Here is a 17,111-nt window from a genome sequence, read left to right as displayed (position 1 = left end):
TATGAAGAGAAGTGATCCTTGCCGGGATATAGCGAACGGTACCAACACCTCTGATTGCCACGATGCTGATTTCCATTACTAGACCCTTTAGTGATCAAAGGAAAGTGACTGCTAAATATCGCTATGCCACTCAAACCCTACGACTCAGTTGCAATTTCCATGAGTAAACCCTACTCAAGCTACGACCGTGGAACTTAGGACTAATTCGAGCTTCGCAGTTTTGCTACGTTTGACTTTCACTATAAGATTAGATATCTTTCTACATTTTCCGGTTTATCTATTCAAAACTAATTCAAAATGGGTCGTATGCACAGCAAGGTTAGTCTATTGTTGATATTCATTCGGGGGGAGTCCAACTAGCTGTGTCTATACGAAGTTCAAACGAACGAAAGAGCTGCAGAGATTTAAATAATGATCGAGCTGTTTTGCGACATGGACGAATAGTAGATGAATCTGCCTTGACTTTTTCTGTCTGTATAATGTTTTGCATAATTTCTAACAATCTGCAGGGAAAAGGTATTTCGTCGTCCGCGACCCCGTACTCTCGTCATCCTCCTGCGTGGTTCAAGTTGAGCCCAGAGGCCGTCGTCGATATGATCATCAAGAACGCTCGCAAGGGTCTTTCTCCATCCCAGATTGGTGTTGTTCTTCGTGACTCAAATGGCGTTGCTCAAATCAAGGTCGTTACCGGAAACAAGATTCTTCGAATTCTCAAGTCGAATGGACTTGCTCCTGAAATCCCTGAAGATTTGTACCATCTTATCAAGAAAGCAGTCTCTGTTCGCAAGCACCTCGAGCGTAATCGCAAGGATAAAGATTCCAAGTTCAGATTGATTCTTATTGAGAGCAGAATTCATAGACTCGCCAGATACTATAAGACTGTTGGTGTTCTCCCACCGGTTTGGAAGTACGAATCTGCTACTGCTTCTGCACTTGTCGCATAAACGAATAGGTCTCAATTCTTCGAATATTCGTGCATGGTAGAAGTAGTCGGACGTGTCTTGTTAACTTGTTTTTCTTTTTGCAGAACTTCAAAAAAGTAGTTGTCCACGAGGGAGAAAAACGACTGGTGTTTTCCTTCTTGGTGTACGGAGGATAAGGATCATAATATGTACATTTAAAGCAAAATTGATTTATGTTAACATTTATATACGATAATGTAGATGGAGATTTAAAGTTGACGAAAAGCTCATTTAACTATGGTACATGGATTCTACTATACAGTGGAGTAGATGATGGTGATGATTACTGGACTGCCTTCAAAGACTTGCTCTTTTCCAGCAAAAAGAAAGCCAATTTTTCTAGAGGATCTTCAGGTCTGACCAGTCGTTAGCAATGAACAGTTCAAGTTGTCAACAACTAAAAGAACTCGAAGAAATCAATGGAACCTACTGTTCACGAGCAATCATTTTCACCCCCTCTAGCAGGTAAGGCGTGAGTTGCTGATTCAAGTATCTCCGCACAGGCGCACCACCATGCACAGATTTATGAACGAGATCATCCGGTTGAGTAAATTCTGAAATTGTAGCCGAAGTCTGCGGATATTCTTGTGTACTGGAAGGAAGGGAACCTTGATGAGTTGAAGTGGTCTGCTCGAGCTTTTGTTGCTTGAGTCTTGGCTGGTCTAAAATTTCCATACCATCTTCATTTGAATCTAATGGCCGCTTAATAGACTCAGATGATTGGCCTTTTTCATCTGAGACCGATTGATTTGGAAATTCAAGTCGCGCAGATGAAATAGAATTGTTATTACTGGAAGGCTCAGCCTGCCGTGGAAATGATCTCATTTCTTCGTCTGAAGTGGTAGCATCCTCATCTATTGGAGCGGATCTCTCTGTGTCTTCTTTGACCAAACTTAGATTTGATATAGCTTTTATTTGGATGTTAGTGGACCTGTTAGAGTAAGATGATTCTAGTCTGAATACCTGAATCTGTCATGACAGACGTAACTGGTCCTGGTACCACTGACTCAGATATAGTAGGGTATTCCACACCTCAGCTACTTTTATATAAAGTTTGTAAAGCTGTAAAAATGATCCTTTATAGAACTAAATTATCTTACAGAAGATGACCCTAGCAAAGCAGAGGATCAACTGAATTCTCGGTGTAGATCATACAAACACAGACTAGCACTACGACGTCCTCCCAGAGACAGCGTAAGCAGAGGCGTTGGTACAGCAGGGATCTTGGAAGCCAGGGTCGTAAATAAAACACTAACATTTTGTTGGAGCTAGATAGCAAACGAGGATTTCGAGGATTCATCGGATCACCAGAAAGGGTGAAGCTGACGTTAGGTATAGGCTTTTCCAGAAGATCACTGTATAACTGTTGTGTTGTTTGTGTTGTGATTCGGAATCTGTTTTTGAGTGAACTGAACCAGAACTGATCTTGGATCGTATTGTCAATCACCAGGGGAGGAGAAATTTGTACTCACCAGAGAATCTCTCTCGTATCTCTAGCGGAACTTCAGCATGAGTAGAAGAAGCGCCTATGTTCAGCAGCAGGTATCAGCTGCGCCGGTGCGTAAAGGTCAGGCGTCGATATCAACATACAGTTCGCGGTTAAGACTCGGTAATACAGCGTTGTTAGTTCCTCAGGGCCCACTGACGACTACCACGGGAACCCGAGGAGCATCGAAAAGAAATTACGCAGAAGTAGATGATGATGACGAGTATTTTGGCACCAGTGCGAGCGGTGGGCGTGCATCCGTTAGCCGAGACGGTGCTGAAGATGGAGAACATGCTCAAGTGATTAAAAGTCGCCCGGCAATGATGACTAAACATATATATCCGTAAGCCAATTGCTGTATTAACTAGCAATAATCTAACATAGACTAAGGACTGAAGAGCAGCTTGAAGAAGCTGCAGAACAACCAGAGGTATTGATTCCGATTCGTATCAACCTTGATCTAGGAACATATCGACTATCTGACTTTTTTCTGTGGAACCTTTCCGAAAATCTAATCACACCGGAACAGTTTTCTGCTATCATGTGTACGGATCTCGATATTCCTACACATATATATGCCCCTCAGATCGCTAATGCCATCAAGACGCAGATAGAGGAATACGCTCCCGTGGCGTCGATAGATCTGCCGCCGGGCATTCAGAACGTGATTGTACATCTAAGTCTACACCTGGCAAAACACCTGTATGAAGACAAGTTTGAATGGGATTTAGCAGGGGGAGACCCGACTGCAATGCTCACTGGTGAAGATGGTCTCGAGATGGAGTCCACGACGGAGTCTGAAATTGGACCGCACTTGAGTAAAGGTCTGACGCCAGAGATGTTTGCGCGGACAATTGTTGCGGATATGGGATTGACAGGTGAATTTTATCCGGCGATTGCTCACGCGATTTATGAAGTCCTAATCCGACTGAAGAAAGAGGCATGCGAAGGACATTTGCCTACGGAGGTCGACAACGATGCGGCGTATAATGCTGAGGCAGGATGGAGAATTGAGCACGGTGAAGGACTGGGCGATGACTGGGCACCCAGTGTGGAGGAGCTTACTCAGGAGGAGATTGAGCGAAGGGAAGTCGAACGCGAGCGAAATATTCGACGACTGCGCAGAGAAACCGCAAAGTTTGGCGAGAGCGTAGCCGACCGCGCAATTGCTGTTGCAGAGATGTCGGGATTGCTTAATACCAAGAAAAGAAGAAGGAAGACTGCGTTGTACTAATTTATTAATTTTCTTTTTTTAATTTCGTTTGCTGGGTAGCTGAGTTTGATATCAGAATATGCTAGTATGAAATCTCTACAGTGAGTAACATGAACGCTGCAATATCATATTCAGCACCCTAGGATGGTCCGAGCAAACCTAAGTTATGGCTAGATCTGCGCGAATGCAAATAAATTTATATGCATTATAGAAAGACAAGCTTTCTGTATGCTCAGCGCGCAATGACTGTGCTGCCGAAATAGTCGTGAATCTGACCAGGCATTGAGAATAATCAGTTGGCCTCAAGGATTTGCAGGGTCAGAATCAGACAGTCCGATAGGTGCGGACTATGCGGTCTGTATAAGCAAATCAGGCAGACGATGTTCAATCGTCACAGCCATTTGCTTAAAAGAATTAGGCTATCGAGTTACATGATGAATTATGCCAATTCCATGTGTAAAAACTGAGAATGCGTAGTACTGCTTCGAATGTGATTTGATGACCTTCCTGCTTGCGTTGTAATACGGCCGGTACTCTGAATACAACTGGGGACTCTAAAATCTCAAAAAATTTGAGACTCTAGAGTAGTTTGTATCGCCTCGTTTCGCCCACAATTTCTACGCCATAAACTCATTTGAAATACTATGGCAATAAAGCATAAATTGAGGTCTCCAGTTTGAATAGTATGTGCACGTGATATTTAGTTAGCCTTGCTCATCAATCTGTCGTCGAGACTGCAGAATAGCGGAGAGCTAGCTTAATTAATTCTCCGTGAGATTGGTCCGCAATAGCACTTTCATCACGATAAGATGGATTTGCAAATTGCTCATGTAATTTGTTAAGAGTAATACATTGGTTTACAATATATGGAATATCTCGCTTTTCTTTAAATATTTCTTCTAGTTCTTCAGCTTTAACGAGTTGAATTGCTCGTCCGTCGGATTCCTGATAGCTGGCTTGGTCAGATATTGTTTCAGACTGGCCTTGTAGACTATCCCAGAAAGCTACTATCGACCTCAATCTTCTGGGAGATAAATGATGTATAATTTTTATGGATCTAAATACCAGAAGTTGATTCTTTTGTTGCGCCATGTGCTGGAGTAGAGGACAGCGGTTCTTGCACTTCATTCCATATCTGCTTTTATATTTCTACCCTGTCCGCATAATTCTCCATGATTCCTGATGTTATTAAGATTGCTTTAAGAAATAGTTTTATTTTGATCTTAGAGACAAGATTTGATCGTTTTATAGATTCATTATATAAATTGGATATATGGCATGTTTCTTGGACTTTGCGACAAAAGTTCTCTCACCAGCCTCAGAAGCTTCACTGCTTTGTTCATTACAGCAGACTGTGTAATATTGTCTACAGTTTTCTAGCTTACCTCTGTACTTGAAGTCGTCTACTGTTGCGGCAATTTGTTTTGGCATAACAGTCATCAGGTTCACTTTTCTCAGATTTGTCTCTGTCGCATACCATTGTAAAGGCCAATCGCCTTGATACTAGCCTCAGCATATTATTTTCTATCACAATTCTATTTTACTGGTCCTTGCTTCCTTAGGGGTTTGGAAGTACATCACTTGGAGTATCTCTAATTAAGGGAGGGAAAAGTTCCAACTTCTGAAGCTAGCTTGTACGGAATTCTTGCTTCTACAATTGTAGTATTAAAAAACTCGTCTTAATTCACTCTTTCTCGTAAGCAGACTTTGACAAGCTCGATTTGAGTAATAGTATCAATCTTCTGAAAGCTATGGGTTGTGTCAATTCGGAATAATTGTTTGTTTTTATGGTCAATTCTAGCTTTGGATGATGGATGTAAGCTTATAGGCTATTTTCGGTTTGGATATTTAACAAAATAAGATTTAATGTACTGGATTGAATAGTTTGGGACATAGTTTTGGTATGACGATATTTTAAGTAAAGTTTTTGGTTTTGCTTTTCTATATGTAGTTTCAAAATATCAAAGTCTGAACTAGGGAATATTGAACTTTCTCCAAGAAAACCTCCCCATTCCCGAACAATAGATAACTTTTACTAAGCTATCATCACGTGAAATGACTGACTATGACGAACCCAGCCAGGACTAGCAATCGCTTCTCTGATAACCAGTATAGAGGACAGCCAATTGAGCGAATCGACCATCATTCCCTGCTTCAGAAGCTAGACACAGCTAAGACTAGCAGATAATGACTTCAATGGAACGACATTGGTCAGGCCGGACATCAGTTCGTGGCTCATCTCAGTTTGCGCAGATGCTGCTGCTCACTATCTGTGTAGCCGGACTTCAATTTACATGGATATGTATTTTCTTCTTTTGTTCTGGGTATTGAAGCTAACCTTTGATTATACGGCGTGGAACAGAGTTACGTAAATGTGTACCTCCTTTCCTTGGGCATGACGAAGTCTTTGCTGTCCTTTGTTTGGGTCGCTGGACCGTTATCTGGACTCATAATGCAGCCCGTCGTGGGCGTATGGTCAGATAACTGCACTTCTCGATTTGGACGTCGGCGGCCCTTTATGATCATCGGCTCAATTATTGTAGGATTTTCTTTGATGTTGATGGCCTGGACACGCGAAGTGGTTGACGTGTTTGTCTCGGAGGCCTATGCTCCAAACGTTACCATTGTCGTCGCTGTGTTTTCAGTTTTCGCAGCCGATTTTAGTGTCAATGCAGGTATGTGCCTTTTTTTAACTAAAAAACGAATCTAAATTTGAATTTAGTGCAAGCTACATGTCGTGCCATCATTGTAGATACTCTTCCAAAGTCAAAGCAAGAGTTAGCAAATGCCTGGGCCGGACGAATGGTAGCATTTGGTCATCTTGTGGGTTTTTACGCGGGCTTCTTGGATTTGATAAAATACATCAAATTTTTGGGGGACACTCAGCTCAAGATTTTGTGTGCCATTTCATCAGTTGCGTTGTGGATTTGCGTTGGTATAACTGTTTGGGCAGTCGAGGAGCGTGTTCTTACCATTACCGGTGAAACTCACAACTCAAATGCACTCTATCACATTTTGCAGTCTCTTGTTGAAACTGGTCTTCATCTTCCCAAGCGGATTAAACAGATTTTCACGGTTCAGCTTTTTGCCTGGTACGGATGGTTTACGTTTTTGTTTTACGCTTCCACCTGGGTAGGCGAGGTCTACGTCCGATATGATGCCGGTGATTTGTCAGATTCGCATGATTTAGTTGGCGATATCGGACGAGTAGGCTCGTTTGCTCTTACAATGTACTCTATTGTCACTGTTATATGCTCTTTGATTTTGCCTCCATTTATTGTGTCGCCAAATTCAGATGCCCATACTCAGAAGTCGGCATACGAAGCACTTCCTGAACCGCTTGCAGATTTCATGATCGCTATCGCTCCTTATCGTCCGACTCTACCTACCGCTTGGATGATTGGTAATATTGTCTATGCCATTACTATGTTTGCATCTATTTTCGTACGATCTGTCCGCGGAGCTACCTTCATTATCGCAATTTGTGGATTTTCATGGGCGCTTTCCTCCTGGGCTCCGTTCTCGTTGGTTGCGGAGGAGATCCGCAAACTAAACACTGTTAATTCTGGAAAACCGACTTCTATCGCAAACTCAGATGGATATGAGACCCTCGATTCAGAAATGAATGATGAAAATGATAGGACATTGCAAGATATTGGTGCTGAAGAAGCAATGACTGGATCGAGTAGCCACTTTAGATTACGCGAACCAGAGCATCCGCTTGAGCCTGAATTGACTCCAACGGTAACAGCTGAGTCGGACGAATCAGATATGATCAATATTCTCGAGCGATCTGTCACGGCAAACTCGTCTACTGTACTTCAGGATACGCTTGTTGAAGATGGACGAGAAGAGGAAGAAGATAGCGAAGAGGAATCATCTGACCAAGCAGGCAGTTATATGGGACTTCACAATGTGTCAATTACCATTCCACAATTTATCTCTACGTTCGCTTCGTTTATTGTTTTTTCAGTTCTTGATCCTGGAAGATCTGATGAGCTTACTGGTGGCGAGGATGGGCCCAAGACAGGCGTCAACGCTATCGGAGTCACACTTCAACTAGGTGGTATTACTGCTCTCGGAGCAGCATATATGGCTAATAAACTACGTTAATTTGTCGATTATAGGAAATTCTGTTAGTGTTATTTCGGAAGTTGTATGCATTTTTTTGTGTTCGCGTATTGAGGTATTTAAATTCAGTTACGGTTTCATATACATACACTCACTATCAGCCTTACAAGTGACAAAACTTCGTAGTGTGTAAGAATTTGCAGTTCAGCTCTATTCGTACCAATTAGAAGTGCATTATTTTTATCATTAATGAGCCTCTAATTGTTTTTCAAGTCGAGCAAGCAGATGTTAGACAGTTGGGTGCTTTAAGGTGGTAGGAATAGTTGGCTTGGGAGCTAACATTGTCCGTTTTCAAAGCAAGGTTTATCTTTACCATAAAGAGTACACTTCTTCTATACCGTCATAACACTATGAAAAGTGACCGGCATTCAGAGCAGTTCCCCAGACAGGTAACAATCGTAGCTCATTTTGCGATCCATCTTGCTTATTAGCGAACTCAGACAAGAAGCTTAAACGAGTGCAGAATTTCAAATTGAACAAAATTAAGTAGTGCTGAGCTCAAAGGAGCCAACACACAATAAAAAGTCCTAATCTGAGATAGCGGAATTTGTACGAAATTGTTGAATATCAGGTCGGTAAAGGATTTGTGCATGAACTGTCACAGATCTTGCGTTAGCTGTTCGTCATCATTACAACGTAACATCAGTTATTTATATTTCCAGCTGATAAGTTTGAATATTCGTTCTGAAATTGTATTTAATTTAATGAAGTGCTAAGAACACTACTTGTGAAAAACAAGAAATAGATGAACGAATAAAACTGTTTTGAGCAATGCCATAGTGGATCTCACATTGACTAAGAGCAAGCAACTTATATTCTTTGATCCCACAGCCGTAAGTTGCCATGAGAATTGTACGAATAACTCAAAACAAATTGAGATCCCGACACTGAATTGTCATGATTCATCTACTATCTCTCTTCTGACTCAGATCATTCTAGATCGATCGATTCCTGTTCCCTGTTGAAACCGTAAACTATTAGCTAATTAGAGATATAATTGTAGCAGAAAACAGCAATAACAATTTCAGCCTTTGTCGCCGACATGCATTACTAATGATTTACGCTATATCTAAGAATTGTGAATAAGCCAGAGTAAGTAATTAGCCCTATCAAACCCCACTACAGCAGTCACGCTCACTTACACTAAACCCTATATTTCCCAAATTCAACTGGAGTACAGCAAATATCCATACTAATTCATTGTACCAGTTGTCAACAAGAGTCACTACGCTCCGCTACAGGCTGCAAGACAGATCAAGGACCTTAGGATCTTTAGCTCTAACCGTAGAATATTCTCAGAATAGTAATATCTACGGCTAAAAGAGCAAGCTCTTGTCTAATTTTTATTCGTTTTCTCTATATCGGAGTCACAGTTTAATCGAGTCATAATGAGTGCTGTTACTAAGGAAGTTGGTGGTGTAAGTTACAGTTTTTTGTCGTTCAGGATGAGAGTTGGCTGGCATTCGCGAGACATGGTTCGAAGAAGGGAGTTACAGAGGCTTTTGTTGTTGGTTTCCGCATTAGCGCGGAGACTGGATAACTGAGGAATTTTAATATCATTTGATTTATGGATATAATTTTAGTGTATTGGATTAGAAGAACGGACCGTGTTTTGCGGCGATTGCCATCAGCATCAGACATAACTGAGTTCAGTGTGCTAACAGATCTTTCAGGCTAAGAACGGAGGCAAGCGTGTTGTTCCTGCCGACAAGGCTTCCAAGTGGTATCCTGCTGAGGATATTCCTGCTCCCAAGAAGGTATTTTTTGTTTGCGATTTGAAGTTATATATTGCGCTCAAACCGAGATCTAACTGGTTCCAGAGTCGCAAAGTTGCCAAGCCAACTGTTCTTCGTGCATCTCTCCAACCCGGTGCTGTTCTTATCATCCTTGCTGGTAGATTCCGTGGCAAGCGTGTTGTTTTGCTCAAGTCTCTGGGTGATGGTACTCTCCTCGTAACTGGCCCTTTCAAGGTTAACGGTGTCCCTCTGCGGAGGTAAGTATTGTTGATAATATGATTCTCAACAATGGGAGATATATGTATGATACTAATTCTGAATCAGAGTTAATGCTCGTTACGTTATCGCTACTTCTACTATTGTCCCGATTGACTCCGTCGATGTTTCCAAGTTCAGTCTTTCTTATTTCGGCAAGAAGTCAGCCAAGAAGGAAGGTGAGGCCGAGTTCTTCGGTGAAGGAAAGGACAAGAAGGCAGTTGTCAGTGAGACTCGTATTGCTGATCAGAAAGCGGTCGACTCTGCTATTTTGGCCGAGATTAAGAAGGTTCCAGCTTTGAAGGCTTACCTTGCGAGCAGCTTCAGCTTGAAGAAGGGAGATCGACCTCATCTCATGAAATTTTAAGCTCTATAAAGTAAAAAGTAAGGAGGGGTAGGAGAAAAGAAATACAAATGTGTATAATTGATAGTTTATTCTCGTTTTTGTATCGTTTGTTTGTCTTTTTTAGTATGTTTCTCTGATGACAATTGTCATAGGGTTTGTGTATAATGGTTCAAAACAAATTTAAGGATTCGCATTTGATTAACGTTAATAAGGACTCCTAACTGATGCCGTTTCTTAGTTTTTAGTTCGCGTAGAATACTGTTATGCTATAGATTTGGTATTTTCGAGCAGAATCGCTCGATGTTTGTTGACTGGCAACCACATGCAAAATATTGAGTTGAAGTTTAATTCAATTAACTCATTTGGTTAAGTGAATATCTGATCGTTTGAATGCTATTGAATTATCATTTTCTAAAGCGCATTGATTGTTGGTCTGTTAAATAATAATATTCCTAGTATTGATATGCAATTACAGATTTCTTACATAACTTTGTACACCTGACTGTGCGGCTGTGAAGATGGCGAGACAGGGTGGTTCGTTTTGTATTGTCATTTTGGCTGTTTCTGGTAGGACGAGGTCAGCGCGGGGAACACGAAAATCGTCGGAAATCAGACAGAGTACAAGGCAATAAACCGGAGTATCCGAGTCAAATTAAAGCTGAACGAAAAGTTATTGCGGGAGATCGAGCATTGATCTAAGAAGAACGCGAAACGCATTACAGAAAGCGAGAGAGCAGAGGCGAGTAACAGCGGACAAGGAAGAATGCCAAGTGAGATGGCGATAACCAAGACGAAACAGGCAGATCAGGCCGCAACTGGTGAAATGGAAATTAGTATGAGTGAAGGAAGCACGGCGAATGGACAAAATGAGATGGATACATCGGTATCGCTGATGGAAGGAGTCGAACGACATGTGGATACATTGGCCGCTGGCCTTCGATCTTCGAAGTCTGCACCAGTCTCGACAGCTTCTATACGAAAGACTATGTCATCTGCAGTCCGACAGAGCAGCGAGCAACCTGAGGATTTAAATGACAATGAGGTGGTTGGTGCAGAACAAGACGAGCTGGACGGTGGACGAAATGAGGACGGTCAGGATGAGATTGAAAATCAAAGTACAGCTCAACAGAACGAAGAGGAGGAAGAAGAAGAAGAAGAAGAAGAAGAATCTTATTATGGTATGTGCAGCTATCGCGTACGATATTTACAGGACTGACTCGATTCAGAATCAGGTTCATCGCGATCGGATATCGAGACATGGATTTCATCGTTTTGTTCACGACAGGGCAACGAATATTTCGCAGAAGTTGCTGAAGAGTTCATTGAAGACGACTTTAATTTAACAGGACTCAGCACAGTGATTCCGTACTATCACGAAGCACTGGATATGATTCTTGATTTTGAGCTGGAAGCTATGGATGATTTCCAAAATATCCCAAATATGTCTGTCATTGAGCATTCGGCGGAAATATTATATGGGATGATTCATGCACGATTTCTACTTACTCGAGCTGGCCTTTCGATAATGGTATGACCGTGTTTAGATTCAGTTTATATTCACAACGGCTAACATCTCTAGGTTGAAAAATATGATCTCCGTCATTTCGGCAACTGTCCGCGATATCTGTGTCATAATAATCCTGTGCTACCGATCGGGAGAACTGATGTTCCTGGACAGCATACAGTCAAACTTTATTGTTCGTCGTGTTCGGATATCTATGAACCCTCCGGTCAGGAAGAGTCCAAGATTGACGGTGCCTATTTCGGGACGTCCTTTGCAGGCTTGTTTCTCAAGACATATTCTGATATTCCTGGCTCGTTTGGTGGGTTACACATTCCGCCTTCAACACTTGATCTCTCTGTTGCTCGGAGGAAGCTCCGTCAAGATCACATACGTGCAGATAATAACCAGCCGACATCCCAAAACGACTGGAATATTGACGAAGCGGCCTCTGCGGAGTCGGCGTCGTCAGGGTCCGCTACTCCCACCACGGACGGAGGCAGCGGTACCGCTAGCGATCCCGAGAACCCAAGCTTGGTTTTCCAAATCCGAGACCACAAGTGGGAGATCTATCAGATGAAATTATTTGGCTTCAAGATCTCCGAACGAGCGAAAAGTGGACCTCGAATGAGATGGTTAAGAGAAAGGCCGACCACGTTGAATGAGTTGGGATCTTGTTAGAAGAGATCTCAGAACTCCTTTTCTGATGTAAAGGATTTGGTATTGTACATTAGAATCGTCATTTAACTTGAGCCTGTTGCTTTATATTATAAAATTTCACATCCATTAATCCAGTAAAACACCAAAAAAACAAGACATGCTAAGTATAACCCAGAACTAAGCCATGTTCTCTGTGGCTTCAATCTCAGTTTCTAAATGGTCAACTTCGGCCTGTTGGTCTAGATCATTTAAGATATCCTCCTCGTCGTTATATTTATTAAATAAAACCCAGAATAACATTCCAAAGACGAACGTTGCGCATGCCAATGCTGTATATGTCCAGACCATGTCCGGGTCTTTGGCTGTCGGTGAGATGGCGATGCCGAGAGCGGCTCCAAATGCATTGGTCAGTAGAAACAACGACATAACGAATGATTTCATTGATACTGGAGCCTTTGTGTACGCATACTCCAAGCCAGTGATAGACGCAAAAATTTCGGATAAGGCAATGAAAAAGTACGCAGGTGATTGCACCGCCACATGTATGTCATTTGGAATCGTGCCATCTTTGGACGCATCGCAGGCAAGTGGATAAGAGTAGCATGGTCCAGAATTGTAGATCATCTGTTGTACGATCGCGGCGTACGCCATTGCAAGAGCGCCGAACAGGAACCCGAAAAAAATTCGTGTGATCGGTCGAAATGGAATGCCGATTTTCCGCAGATAAGGATAAAGCAATGAGTCGCAGATTGGAATGAAAATAATAATTGCTATCGGATCTATATTCTGCATGATATCGTTCGGTATTCCATGAGTGTTCATCTGTCCTGCTTGGGAAACAAAGTTGTTCATCATCTGGCCGTAGACAAGCCAATAAATCGGATAGAACACAAAAACTTGACAAGCTACTAGAGCCCGATTTACTTCGTCGACAAAACGGTCAGTCCAAGGAACAGGCGAGAGGCCTCTATCAGCTCGATAAGATGGTTTGGCTTGTTCTAAGTTGCGGTTCGCCAACGCGATCCAGATGATCCGGAACGAGTTCGGCACAACTGACCCCATTGGCGGCTTTTTGACATAATACTTGTGGCCAACAAAAAGACAAATTATACCTACAAAAAAGAAAAGAAACGGTAGCAAGTACGCCGCCCAGAACCCTATATGCAGCTCAAGCTCCGTTGTTGCTATTGCAGATAGCGAACCAATATTGATGCAGAGATAGAAGATCATAAACAATGATTGAATCGTTACCCCCGGATCAACGATCACTCGTTCACCCGACTTCAATTCTCGCACAAACCTTCGCGTGTTAGTGTACTGCTCTGCAATGAGTGGTGACACATTCGATTTGATCCCCCCTGTGCCAAATCCAATAACAATCATGGCCATGACAAGTCCTCCTAACGAAGCGCCTGCATCTATAGCATTTGGTAAGGATGTTGTAAACAAAATTAAGAGTCCGACGGCATATACGATCGAAAAAATAACGATGGTCTTGTATTTTCCCAGATACTGATCAGCTATGACAGCACCAAAAATTGGTGTTAAGTAACACCAAAACTGGAAAAAATAATTCAACGCAGAAGCCTTGCTCTGTCCAAGACCAATTGCACCAGGTCGCAAACCACCTGAAGAGTTTTGCATATAGTTCATAAACGGGCCAGTCAGTCCTAATAGCAGTGTAAATATTAGCCCGCATCTCTAAAAATACCGCATTTACCATAATAAGTGAACCGCTCACAAAGTTCTACAACAGCGACAAGCCAGGCAGCAGTAGGAAGTCGATCTGAAACTCTACGTAAAGAGCGAAGATCATTGTCAGAGATCTCTTCAATATCCGACTCCGGTACGGGCAGAAACTTGTTATAGGAATCCAGGTTCTTGGTCACATTTGGAGTATCGATAGCATTAGCGAAATCCTGGACAGCTAAAGGATGATTAAGATCGTCCGTGACCCGCAGAGTCGATTCAGGCTGTGAACTTGTAGAAGATATATTAGCCATTGCTTGCTTATAGAGGGAGAAAAGGTAACAGACAGGGAGAAGGATTATACGCTGTATGGACATAAATAAATATTCCATTAAACCACAAGGCAGATAAAAAAATATGTGATCAGTTCTATTCAACGTGCACAATCAATCCCCATACATCGATAAGACGAATGTAAAAGTCAATAACGTTGGATAAAGGCTACGATCACCACATGGTTGCCACATGATATGCATTACCACGCGAGCAGACCGATTGAAGCAACAGATACAGCATAATATAATAACTTCTTACCCCCAAAATCCCAAACACGGCTGAAACAGACTAATAGAAAGGAAACTTACATCCGTGATATAGCAAAAGTATTAAGATTCGAGGCCGACTCGTCTTCCGCAATGTCGTCGGAGGGAATCGGTAGATATTGACGCGCCGAAGGACGAACCATGCGACCAGCCATGATAAAATAGATACTGTGCTTGCAAGACTTAAAGCGAAAAAATCACGTATAGAAATACGACGAGATTCTTTCTACTTTCTTCTCAAGAAGTCTGAGCAAGAGCAGGTAGTGATGACTGGACCAGTGATGGCTGAAATTGAAAAGCTGCAGTGAACAACTGCGACCAGAGTGGACTCAATAAATGACGCAATGACGCAATGACGAAAAATCTAAGCCAAAAACCGAGTCCAGAAGAAATTAAATAACTGTTGTAAAAGGTTGCTCAAAGAGTTGCCTAATAGGACTGACTGGATGTATGGAGGAGGAAATGAAGGAAATTTTGAAGATTTTCTCCGTATAAGCTGAAACTTCACCGTCTGCACCATGCGCATAACGCACTCTAATTCAATCAAAATCGATCTAAATTCAGTTTAGTATTCAGAACAAGAGATTAATTTCTTTGGAATCATTCTCAGAACAGATAGAAGGTATATTTATGTATTCTTAGATTAAATCCCTTATTTATGTAAATCTTTCCTAAAAAGGTAATTGGTCCTTTCAGCCAACTGAAATCTTGTCAATGCTTAGTTTATCAAACTAAATATTTGCTCTGGTTTAGTTTAAATACGAAAACGAGGAATTCAATAGCTGAAATCCAGTGGCTTTTACGATTTGCATGTATATTCACTGCCGTCCTTGGAAATGGCAGCTGACCACATCGTTACCATCCTGTATTAGCATTGCTATTATGCATCGTATTTCTGCATTCCGGTACCGAATAGATCTGTTTTCCTTTATGTGACACAGGACTTGCCACTTAACACGAATACCGAGTCATTTGACTACGAATATGCGTTCATCATCGCATATATAATCATCCCGAGCGGCAATACCACGTCGACGCGAGAGCAAAATCCAGGAAGAATACTGTGTTCTAGTATGACACTTGCTTTACCGTTGGCGAATCCGACCACCGCGAAAAGCAGCTCTGCGTTTAATTTTCAAGCGCTGAAAATTGTTCGATATTCCACCAATAGGCTTTCTTTTTGTGGATTTAGATTGATTGGAATTAGGCGCCCCAGTAGATGAATCCTTCGATACTTCGATATCAACTGATTGTGGATTTGAAAGTGAACGTTTCTGGGAACTTGGATTCGTTGGTGAGTCGTATCCGGGATCGTCTGAATCATCTAAACTTGTGTCAGATAGAAATTCGTCTTCCTGCTGTTGTGTCGGGTGTGCAGGTCTCATAACAACTCTACGAGTAGACCGTTTGATAGTTGACAATTTCCTGTACTTAGCAGATCGTAGTCTGGTCTCTTCTCGAATCATTGCCTCTGCGACCGCTGTTTCGATATCGCCTTCCTGGACCTCCCCTAGGTGAGACTCTTCTGCAGTGACAGTGTGTTTAACTTCGGAACCAGAATTGGAATTAGTCGGAACGCGGCCCATTTCCTCTCGTTCAATTTCGTCCAAAATAGATTCTTCCTCTTGAAAAGCTGCCTCTCGCTGGGTTTTCAATTCTTGTAAAATTAAACTCAATCCTCTGGTGACTGGTTTTGGACGTTGAAGCGGCGATGGGGTAGCCATTGGTTCTGTGGGCTGTGAGTTGAAGTACGAGATTGGCGTAGAATCTAGGTCGAAGATATGGTCTTTTGTTGGCGTCAAAACAGACGGAGAATCAAGATGAAGATTTCCAGACGGAGTCGGCGAGTCGAAAGAACTAATCGCTATTTGCACTCTGGTCGGTGTCCTTTGGGGAGAGGTTTGTTGGAATGAGGTAGCATCTGTCAGATTCGATCTCGGAGATTTGATTGGCGACTCTCGACTTATAATGTCGAATAAGGCCATCACTCTACCATCAGCTTGAGGAGTTGGACCGAGTGAATGCCGTATCTGTCTTTTGGCGGAGTTGCCGTTATATGGTGAGTCGTAGCATGTCTGGTGAGAATCTGAGATCTTCTTTGGTGTAGTGTAATCTGAATTATTAAATTTTTGGCTTGGCTTATGATTTGATTCCTGATCGGGTTTCTGACTTAGAATTTGACCAGCTTGTTTCAATTGTTGATACTGTTTATATTTCGCAGCTGATAGCCATATTAGTAACTGTCCTAGAGCTGGCGACTACAGCATACCTATTTGTGGATTCTCTTTGATATCCGCTTTGCCTGGTGCTCGTTCATATTGCCTTTGAAATTCATGTTCCCATTTTTTGATTTGCAATTTCAGAGTGTCTAATTTTTCCATTTTTTTTTATTTTATCGTTATTAATTAGTTAGGATTGTATGAGAATTGTAATGATTTTGTATCTGCAGTGTAGTTGGGAGATGTCTGGAGCTGACGCGTTACTAACGCGTGAACAACGCGTTAGCCGTATTCTTCTTATTCTCAGATCT

The 17,111-nt window shown here is 42.1% G+C and overlaps 8 protein-coding genes across 8 annotated transcripts; 5 read left to right on the top strand and 3 right to left on the bottom strand.

The window, feature by feature from the left end:
* The first annotated feature begins 138 nt into the window (after positions 1–138).
* V1516DRAFT_708076 (40S ribosomal protein uS15) lies at positions 139–1,046 on the top strand. The gene is made up of 2 exons (XM_066924189.1): positions 139–318; positions 377–1,046. Exon 2 carries the CDS (start codon positions 480–482, stop codon positions 942–944), a length of 465 nt encoding a protein of 154 aa, XP_066776035.1. The 5' UTR covers positions 139–318; positions 377–479; the 3' UTR covers positions 945–1,046.
* Positions 1,047–1,137: 91 nt separating this feature from the next.
* On the bottom strand, positions 1,138–2,125 carry V1516DRAFT_678030 (uncharacterized protein). The gene is made up of 2 exons (XM_066922689.1): positions 1,393–2,125; positions 1,138–1,318 (listed from the first exon to the last, which is right to left on the bottom strand). The coding sequence occupies exons 1-2, from the start codon at positions 1,785–1,787 to the stop codon at positions 1,246–1,248; spliced, it is 468 nt and encodes a 155-aa protein (XP_066776034.1). The 5' UTR covers positions 1,788–2,125; the 3' UTR covers positions 1,138–1,245.
* Positions 2,126–2,471: 346 nt separating this feature from the next.
* Positions 2,472–3,682, top strand: V1516DRAFT_627626 (uncharacterized protein; the record flags this gene model as incomplete). Its single annotated transcript, XM_066919799.1, has 4 exons — positions 2,472–2,671; positions 2,714–2,791; positions 2,839–3,209; positions 3,273–3,682. The coding sequence occupies 4 exons, from the start codon at positions 2,472–2,474 to the stop codon at positions 3,680–3,682; spliced, it is 1,059 nt and encodes a 352-aa protein (XP_066776033.1).
* Positions 3,683–5,723: 2,041 nt separating this feature from the next.
* On the top strand, positions 5,724–8,114 carry V1516DRAFT_678021 (uncharacterized protein). Its single transcript, XM_066922688.1, has 3 exons — positions 5,724–6,336; positions 6,384–7,847; positions 7,894–8,114. Exons 1-2 carry the CDS (start codon positions 6,057–6,059, stop codon positions 7,772–7,774), a joined length of 1,671 nt encoding a protein of 556 aa, XP_066776032.1. The 5' UTR covers positions 5,724–6,056; the 3' UTR covers positions 7,775–7,847; positions 7,894–8,114.
* A 930-nt stretch (positions 8,115–9,044) lies between these two features.
* On the top strand, positions 9,045–10,338 carry V1516DRAFT_678014 (60S ribosomal protein eL6). The gene is made up of 4 exons (XM_066922687.1): positions 9,045–9,210; positions 9,466–9,549; positions 9,613–9,785; positions 9,853–10,338. Exons 1-4 carry the CDS (start codon positions 9,181–9,183, stop codon positions 10,148–10,150), a joined length of 585 nt encoding a protein of 194 aa, XP_066776031.1. The 5' UTR covers positions 9,045–9,180; the 3' UTR covers positions 10,151–10,338.
* A 303-nt stretch (positions 10,339–10,641) lies between these two features.
* V1516DRAFT_678011 (casein kinase II regulatory subunit-domain-containing protein) lies at positions 10,642–12,420 on the top strand. The gene is made up of 4 exons (XM_066922686.1): positions 10,642–10,868; positions 10,929–11,307; positions 11,356–11,657; positions 11,709–12,420. Exons 2-4 carry the CDS (start codon positions 10,953–10,955, stop codon positions 12,309–12,311), a joined length of 1,260 nt encoding a protein of 419 aa, XP_066776030.1. The 5' UTR covers positions 10,642–10,868; positions 10,929–10,952; the 3' UTR covers positions 12,312–12,420.
* Positions 12,421–12,467: 47 nt separating this feature from the next.
* On the bottom strand, positions 12,468–14,293 carry V1516DRAFT_626974 (POT family-domain-containing protein; the record flags this gene model as incomplete). The annotated part of the gene is made up of 2 exons (XM_066919773.1): positions 12,468–13,960; positions 14,011–14,293. 2 exons carry the CDS (start codon positions 14,291–14,293, stop codon positions 12,468–12,470), a joined length of 1,776 nt encoding a protein of 591 aa, XP_066776029.1.
* Positions 14,294–15,185: 892 nt separating this feature from the next.
* On the bottom strand, positions 15,186–17,062 carry V1516DRAFT_653439 (DNA replication/checkpoint protein). The gene is made up of 2 exons (XM_066920290.1): positions 16,851–17,062; positions 15,186–16,802 (listed from the first exon to the last, which is right to left on the bottom strand). The coding sequence occupies exons 1-2, from the start codon at positions 16,960–16,962 to the stop codon at positions 15,667–15,669; spliced, it is 1,248 nt and encodes a 415-aa protein (XP_066776028.1). The 5' UTR covers positions 16,963–17,062; the 3' UTR covers positions 15,186–15,666.
* Positions 17,063–17,111: the final 49 nt, after the last annotated feature.

The sequence above is a fragment of the Lipomyces oligophaga genome, assembly GCF_038497815.1.
Source record: "Lipomyces oligophaga strain CBS 7107 unplaced genomic scaffold V1516scaffold_6, whole genome shotgun sequence".
NCBI classification, from domain to species: domain Eukaryota; kingdom Fungi; phylum Ascomycota; class Lipomycetes; order Lipomycetales; family Lipomycetaceae; genus Lipomyces; species [Lipomyces] oligophaga.
The sequence above is the reverse complement of the archived record's forward strand: the minus strand, read 5'-3'. Positions and strand labels throughout refer to the sequence as shown.